This window comes from Miniopterus schreibersii (assembly GCF_964146895.1).
Source record: "Miniopterus schreibersii genome assembly, chromosome: 4".
In the NCBI taxonomy this organism is placed as follows: domain Eukaryota; kingdom Metazoa; phylum Chordata; class Mammalia; order Chiroptera; family Miniopteridae; genus Miniopterus; species Miniopterus schreibersii.
The window spans coordinates 68,504,891-68,514,002 of NC_138105.1; the positions used below are offsets into that span (position 1 = coordinate 68,504,891).

A 9,112-nucleotide genomic window follows, 5' to 3' on the forward strand; every position below is an offset into this window, starting at 1 on the left:
TATCAGCGAGGGAATAGAGAAAGAGACTGAAGTAACAGTATAGTCTGGTACTACCTGCAAATTAAAATTAATAAAGTGGGACAAATATATCAACATTAGTCAATAATGAATTACATAAGCATGCCCATTGTAAAGGATGTGTATTGCATGTCTCCGTTTATTTAATCTTCTTAAATGTAAAAGAATGCAATTATTTATGGAAGAATAATACTAATTATAGTAACACTTGCAGGGGAATAATGTATATGAAGTGAGAGTGGTGGCTCCCCGGGGAAGGGAAAGAGGCAAGGCTGTGCAAATTCATGACGTGGGGCTTGCACGTACGCCTGTGTTATTTATTGCAATAAACCCATCTGCAATGAAGATCATGATGTGTGTGAATTTTATGCTGTTGAATGGTGTGTACATAGGATTTTGTTGTTCACAAATAAGCTATAATTTTAAAAATGGGTGTAGAGTTCTTTTTATCATAGGTTATCACCTGAGAATGTTCAATGGATATTTCCAATATGCTCAGGCTGTACACTTTGAGTCATACACAATCTTTTCCCATGTAGGTTTTCGTTATTTAATCGATTCAGTATCCATCCATTTTATTCTTTAACTCATTTCTATTAATACATATTTCATCATATGTTTATGCCCAATGACTATCGCTATCCCTAACGTTTACTTCACTCCTCCTCTACACAATAAAGATTACAGGCTGGAGTTTCCTCTCAGAAACGCAGACTGAAAGTTGCAGTTTTCACACTAAGGGTGTTCTCCGTTTCTATTGTCTTTCCTCAGTTATCCGCCCATTGCTGCCTTCTGAGGAATAAAATATGCCAGGTGCTGTGGTTCATGGACAGAAAGACCACACACACAAAACAGGAGGTGTCAGCACCAGGGCCCCAGGGACTGTGCTGTGCTGGCTGCTCCCCCCTGCCTGTCCCTCATCACTGCAGCAGCCCCGGGGGGCCATGAGACGTCCCCTTAGGCAAATGAGGGCCCAAGGCTGCCCACACAGCCCAACGACTTTCTCCATCCACAAAGCAAGCACTGGTTTGCTTTAAATTTGACGTGTTTGAGTCTAAAGAGTACACGAAATAATAAGGGCTGTCATGGGCACTTCTGTCTTCCCCAGGAGAGGGAGGACCACTGCTTTAGAGACAAACCTGTTCGAATGCCTGATTACTTTATGTTTCTTAAAAATCTGCATTATCTTATAAGTCTCTATCTTCAAGAACCAAAATAATTGTTGGTATCTTTGTCTGTTTTATGAAGAGCCTATGCATTTCACTCTTTGTCCTATTTGGCTGTTTTTATTTTTCTAAATGATATGCCACTTGTCAGCTTAGGGGAAGAAGGCCCTTTGGATGAGATAGGCAATGTCATCAGCACGGTTGTGCAGCTTCTCTTGGAATATATTGATACTGCAGATGAGTAGCGTATCCATGGGGGACTCATTAACTTTAGGCTTATAGGCAACATTTAAGAATCTAACCTCAGGTGCAGAACATGTGCTTGGATGGATGCCACTACCTGACGCACACTACATGGCTAGAAGTGGGCATACCATTTGGGGGGACTGAGGCATTCCTCAAAATGAACATCTTAACATTTCAAAGGGAAATTATGAAATCCAGTGGTTCAGGAATTCTAATCCTCTGTTATCAAGAGGCATCACCAATGCTTCCTCAGTCAACTCAGCAGCAGGCAACATGTACTCAGCGTTGTCTTTTCCACCCACTGTATACTGCGTGTCCATGACAGAACCTCACCTTTACTAAGTGTCCCTGTGGATAACAGAGTGACAGTGAGATCTAACTCATCAGTAATTGGACAAGCCCTTCAGGTGATTCTGAGCCTGTCAAAGTTTGGGAACCACACTCTGCAAAAGAGATTGATTAACTCCATTCTCACCTTTCGGCTTGTTGGAAGGCAAAGGAATATTTCAGAAGGAAATGCTATGTCTTTGTTTCACTCTGAGCACCTGACCCAAGCTTAGAAATAGAGCTGGTGATCAATAAATATTTGGGCCACTAAAGGCATGAAGGGAAGAGGAAGAGTGAGAGATGATGGTGGCAGGAGAAATCAGCAGATGGAAAGAACTGAATATCCCTTGGGTTCACCATATAAACAGAGGTTTTATTCTTTTTGTTTAAGTGCTGGTTCTCAAACTTTAGCACAAATGAAATGTATCTGGAGGGCTTCATAAAATATAGGTTGCTGGTCACTCCCAGAGTTTATCGCAGTAAGTCTAGAGTGGTACCAAGAATTTCCATTTCTACCAAGTTCCCATTAGGTGCTGCTGTTACATGCCTGGGGACCATTCATTTTATTTTATTTTTACCCCTTCTGTTCCTTCAGGTTCATCAACAACATGTTACCTAGAAACCAAACAGATGTTTCAGAATTCCTGCTGCTGGGATTGACAGATGACCCAGAGCTGCAATCCCTCCTCTTCTACCTGTTCCTGTCCATCTACCTGGTCACAGTTCTGGGAAACCTGCTCATCACACTGGCTGTCATCTCTGACTCTCACCTGCACACCCCCATGTACTTCTTCCTCTCCAACCTGTCCTTTACTGACATCTGTATGAGCACAGTCACCATCCCAAAGATGCTGGTGAACATCCAAACACAGAATCAGAGCATCCCTTTTATAGGCTGCCTCGCCCAGATTGGCTTGGTCTTTGTCCTATGTGCATTTGAGAATTTTCTCCTGGCAGCAATGGCCTATGACCGCTATGTGGCCATTTGTCACCCCTTGAGGTACACAGTTATCATGAATGTCCGTCTCTGTGTTCTGCTCACTGTACTCTCACTGTTCCTTAGTACAATGGCTGCCCTGCTCCACAGCCTGATGGTGTTGCGGCTGTCCTTCTGCAAGGATCTGGAAATCCCTCACTTCTTCTGTGAGCTTGCTCAGGTCCTCAAGCTTGCATGTTCTGATACCCTCATCATTAACATCCTAATATATACTTTTTTGAGCCTATTTGGTGGTATTCCTCTGTGTGGAATCATTTTCTCTTATAGTCAAATTGTCTCCTCTGTTTTGAGAATGCCATCTGCAGGGGGGACGCTTAAAGCCTTTTCTACTTGTGGGTCTCACCTCTCAGTAGTCTCCTTGTTCTATGGAACTGGTTTGGGTGTGTACATTAGTTTTGCGATCTCTGACTCATCCAGGAAGACTGCAGTGGCTTCAATGATGTACGCTGTGTTTCCTCAAATGATGAACCCCTTTATCTACAGCCTGAGGAACAAGGACATGAAACGAGCTTTGATGAAACTCACTGGCAGGATACGTTCTTTTCTGATTTTGTGCCATTTACTTAAGGCTAGGGTTTCTAGAAGGAGGGAAAGTGCTAGAAATCCTGGTTGAGCCCCAATGCTTCATTCTTCCATGACCAAATTCTTTAAAATGGCTGGACAACATAATGACCAAGTTAATTTTAGCTTGGGGTTGAAACCCAGCTTACTCTTTGTCTAGCTCTGTGACATTTGACACAATTTTAATTCTCTAAACTCAGTTTCATTGCTCAAGGTCTATAGAAGCAGAGCCTGAGGCAAGAGTTCTAGTTTTAGAGACTTTGGGGGGGAATCACTCTCACAAGGTGGAAATCAAAGATAGCAGACAGGACAGGGAAAATATTGGTAGAAGACTGTGGTCATATCTAGAGAATAGCTTCCACTTGATCCCATGGGAGCATCATGTTAGGTTGTTCCCGTATGTTGGCTGTGGTGAATAACACTGTAATTAACATGAAGCTCACATATCTTTTTAATATATTGTATTCATTTCCCTTGGATATATACCTGGGGTGGAATTGCTGGATAATACGGTAGTTCTATTTTTAATTTTGTGAGAAAATGCTCTCCTGTTTTCCATAGTAGTTGTACAAGTTTACATTCCCACCACCGTGGTCAAGGGTTGCCTTTTCTCCACATCTTCACCAGCACTGCTGTCCCAGTTTTTGTCAATTATCACCCCAACAGATATGAGGTGGTATCTCATTGTGGTGTTGATTTGCATTTTCCTGATAATGAGTGACTCTGAGAACTTTCGTGGTAACTGTTGGCCACTTTTTGTCTTCATTTAAAAACTGTCTCTCCAACTCCTTTGACCTCTTAATCAGATTATTTGTATTTCGCTAAAGAGTTGTTTGAGTTTCTTATATAGTATGCACATTAAGCCTTTATTAAATAAGTACTTTGCCAAAATGTTCTCATATTCCAGAAATTGCCTTTATATTTTGTTGACTACTTCCTTTCAAGAGCACAGGTTTCTTAGTTTGCTATAGTCCCACCTGTTCCTTTTTGCTTTGTTGTCTTTCCTTTGGTGTCAAATCCAAGAAACCATTGCCAAAACCAATATCGAGGAGTTTACCTACCCCGTATGTGTTCTTCTAGAGGTTCACAGTTTTAGTTCTTACATTAAGTCTTCAAACCATTCTGAGTTGACTTTTGTGAATGTTATAAGTCTGGGGTTTACCTTCTTTCTTCAGTTCTCATTACCTGAAAGAGTCATTTTCCACTTGCTATTGACACAAATCAATTAAGCCACCAGGCTCCAGCTTACCTATCATGTAATGTTTCAGTTCTATTTGTGATACATGGAAAACTTTATGTCTTTGAGCCACCTATGTCTTTATATATTTACCCAGCATTTATATGGTTGAAGTTTATTGGACTTAAGATGTTGAAAAGTGATATTAAAATTCCATCGTGTCATGTCATGTCATAAGTTTATTTTCAAATAATATGTTTTAGAATATAGCCTAAGAAAGCTCATGTCAAAGATTTGAAATATAGACTAGATTGCTGAACACATGAAAATACTGAAATCCTTAAAGAAAAGAAGTAAATAATAACATGGAGCATTATCCACATTTATTAAATTATGGATGATATATAATGAAATCTACGGTTACAAACAAAATTGCATACTATTGCCATTTCCTGCCATCGTGTTTTATCACAACACAATTGAAAATGAAGAACCAAGAAGACTTGAATTGGGGTGGTGAACACACAATACACTGTACAGATGATAAGTTGTGGATCTGTGCACCTGAAACCTGTATAATTTTGTTAACCAGTGCCACCCCAATAAATTCAATAAAATGGAAAAAACAAGAAAGACCATCCAATAAATAAGAATACAAAGAGCCATAATTCAATCCAAAGTCCATCAAAGTGAAGAAAAATGTACACTGAATCTATTGTGTGAAAACTGCAAACTATGTTTATGAAAGCTCAAAAGGAAGTATGAAATCTGTCTGTATTGATCAGTCACAATTGGTCACAGAACCTACATCAGATTCTGCTGTGTAAAATATACACAAAAGCAATTGAGGAACAGGAAACAGTCAATGATTTTAAAGATAAAATACCCCTAAATGTTTCCTTTTACGATAACTATATTTATAAATATATTAGCATGCCCAATACACAATCTATGTTTTCACACTTCAAATTGAAATCAGACTTCCTGATATCATTAATTAGAGAAAGATGTCTTTTTAATTTTGTAACTTTTTAAAAAGTGTAGAATTTATTAGCTAAGGACTGTGTGTACATGTGCCCAAGGTATGTGAAATGGAGGTGAGCACGAATAGGTGGAGAGAACAGGGTGGTGAGCACCTCGCCCAACAGAGTAAAGGATGAGCCATCATGAACTTCTCTTTTACTGTACTGGTCCTGAAGGATTTGCAAGGCTCAGAGGTCAGAATATTTGTCTAACAAAGACTAAAAATATTTGTCTAATGAAGACCTTTGGATATTGATCCCCAGGGATACAGAGACTAGAAAGTCAGCCACAGCCTCACTCCACCACCATCGCCTAGTCAGTTAGCAGCACACCTGAGCCTCCTTCAGACATGATCCTTCTTAACCGGGAGCCCATTGCTCCCTGTGGACAAAGGTCCCATCTTAAATATCCAGGGGGCATGTCGAGCATCGATCTGCAATGAAGCCATTCAGGTAACTTAAAATCCCATAGTTAATGTTTTGGAAATGAGGGCAGATGACTTACTACAATTTCATCCAGGGAAAGCGTTGAGGAGAGTCTATGCTTAATACAATCAGAACCAAGTGTCCCAGGGACTCTGCCTGTTTCCTGCTGGCAATGTCCCATGCATGTTTGTCCCAATATTCACTCAGTTCTCAATCTGCTCTTCCCCCAACTGCCTCAAATGACAGAACTGGCTTTTCTCCTGAGCAGATCTGCCCCTCCCCAAACACGATGACTGCTGCACGACTTTCTGGCACTTATACCTGAATTCTGTGGCGGCTGTGGGGAATGGGTTTGTTCAGCTTGTCCTTTGATTTCCATTCCTAGTTTAGGATACACCCGTACAGAAGAGTGTTTGTATTATCTGTAGCTGGGCTGTGGAAACCCAGGGGGGCAAGTAGAAGCACAGAGACATTCAGTCAGCTGCCTTCCTGCTACACCTCTCTCTCTTTATAAAATACCAAGTATTTTATATAAGAACAGCACACATAGTATAATAAATTAAAAAATGCATGACCATTGCTTAACTGATTCCAGAATTAACAAATGTTGACATTCTGCTATATCGGCTTCAGATTTTGTTATAAAGTAAAAACATAATATGCATACAGCAGGCACCCCTTTATGTCCCTTCTTTTCTGTTCTTTCCTTCCATCCACAGGCCCTCTTGAAGGTGATGTTCCCCTATGTGTGTTATGTCAAATGGTCTCCATAAACATACAAGGGATAAAGGGCATGGACCTTAATGCTATCAGCGAGGGAATAGAGAAAGAGACTGAAGTAACAGTATAGTCTGGTACTACCTGCAAATTAAAATTAATAAAGTGGGACAAATACATCAACATTAGTCAATAATGAATTACATAAGCATGCCCATTGTAAAGGATGTGTATTGCATGGCTCCGTTTATTTAATCTTCTTAAATGTAAAAGAATGCAATTATTTATGGAAGAATAATACTAATTATAGTAACACTTGCAGGGGAATAATGTATATGAAGTGAGAGTGGTGGCTCCCCGGGGAAGGGAAAGAGGCAAGGCTGTGCAAATTCATGACGTGGGGGTTGCACGTACGCCTGTGTTATTTATTGCAATAAACCCATCTGCAATGAAGATCATGATGTGTGTGAATTTTATGCTGTTGAATGGTGTGTACATAGGACTTTGTTGTTCACAAATAAGCTATAATTTTAAAAATGGGTGTAGAGTTCTTTTTATCATAGGTTATCACCTGAGAATGTTCAATGGATATTTCCAATATGCTCAGGCTGTACACTTTGAGTCATACACAATCTTTTCCCATGTAGGTTTTCGTTATTTAATCGATTCAGTATCCATCCATTTTATTCTTTAACTCATTTCTATTAATACATATTTCATCATATGTTTATGCCCAATGACTATCGCTATCCCTAACGTTTACTTCACTCCTCCTCTACACAATAAAGATTACAGGCTGGAGTTTCCTCTCAGAAACGCAGACTGAAAGTTGCAGTTTTCACACTAAGGGTGTTCTCCGTTTCTATTGTCTTTCCTCAGTTATCCGCCCATTGCTGCCTTCTGAGGAATAAAATATGCCAGGTGCTGTGGTTCATGGACAGAAAGACCACACACACAAAACAGGAGGTGTCAGCACCAGGGCCCCAGGGACTGTGCTGTGCTGGCTGCTCCCCCCTGCCTGTCCCTCATCACTGCAGCAGCCCCGGGGGGCCATGAGACGTCCCCTTAGGCAAATGAGGGCCCAAGGCTGCCCACACAGCCCAACGACTTTCTCCATCCACAAAGCAAGCACTGGTTTGCTTTAAATTTGACGTGTTTGAGTCTAAAGAGTACACGAAATAATAAGGGCTGTCATGGGCACTTCTGTCTTCCCCAGGAGAGGGAGGACCACTGCTTTAGAGACAAACCTGTTCGAATGCCTGATTACTTTATGTTTCTTAAAAATCTGCATTATCTTATAAGTCTCTATCTTCAAGAACCAAAATAATTGTTGGTATCTTTGTCTGTTTTATGAAGAGCCTATGCATTTCACTCTTTGTCCTATTTGGCTGTTTTTATTTTTCTAAATGATATGCCACTTGTCAGCTTAGGGGAAGAAGGCCCTTTGGATGAGATAGGCAATGTCATCAGCACGGTTGTGCAGCTTCTCTTGGAATATATTGATACTGCAGATGAGTAGCGTATCCATGGGGGACTCATTAACTTTAGGCTTATAGGCAACATTTAAGAATCTAACCTCAGGTGCAGAACATGTGCTTGGATGGATGCCACTACCTGACGCACACTACATGGCTAGAAGTGGGCATACCATTTGGGGGGACTGAGGCATTCCTCAAAATGAACATCTTAACATTTCAAAGGGAAATTATGAAATCCAGTGGTTCAGGAATTCTAATCCTCTGTTATCAAGAGGCATCACCAATGCTTCCTCAGTCAACTCAGCAGCAGGCAACATGTACTCAGCGTTGTCTTTTCCACCCACTGTATACTGCGTGTCCATGACAGAACCTCACCTTTACTAAGTGTCCCTGTGGATAACAGAGTGACAGTGAGATCTAACTCATCAGTAATTGGACAAGCCCTTCAGGTGATTCTGAGCCTGTCAAAGTTTGGGAACCACACTCTGCAAAAGAGATTGATTAACTCCATTCTCACCTTTCGGCTTGTTGGAAGGCAAAGGAATATTTCAGAAGGAAATGCTATGCCTTTGTTTCACTCTGAGCACCTGACCCAAGCTTAGAAATAGAGCTGGTGATCAATAAATATTTGGGCCACTAAAGGCATGAAGGGAAGAGGAAGAGTGAGAGATGATGGTGGCAGGAGAAATCAGCAGATGGAAAGAACTGAATATCCCTTGGGTTCACCATATAAACAGAGGTTTTATTCTTTTTGTTTAAGTGCTGGTTCTCAAACTTTAGCACAAATGAAATGTATCTGGAGGGCTTCATAAAATATAGGTTGCTGGTCACTCCCAGAGTTTATCGCAGTAAGTCTAGAGTGGTACCAAGAATTTCCATTTCTACCAAGTTCCCATTAGGTGCTGCTGTTACATGCCTGGGGACCATTCACTTTATTTTATTTTTACCCCTTCTGTTCCTTCAGGTTCATCAACAAC

At 40.8% G+C, this 9,112-nt stretch overlaps 1 protein-coding gene across 1 annotated transcript; it reads left to right on the top strand.

Annotated features, from left to right (window-relative positions):
* Positions 1 to 2,365: 2,365 nt before the first annotated feature.
* Positions 2,366 to 3,367, top strand: LOC308556298 (olfactory receptor 7G1-like; the record flags this gene model as incomplete). Its single annotated transcript, XM_081135454.1, has 1 exon — positions 2,366 to 3,367. One exon carries the CDS (start codon positions 2,366 to 2,368, stop codon positions 3,365 to 3,367), a length of 1,002 nt encoding a protein of 333 aa, XP_080991580.1.
* Between the last annotated feature and the right edge of the window lie 5,745 nt (positions 3,368 to 9,112).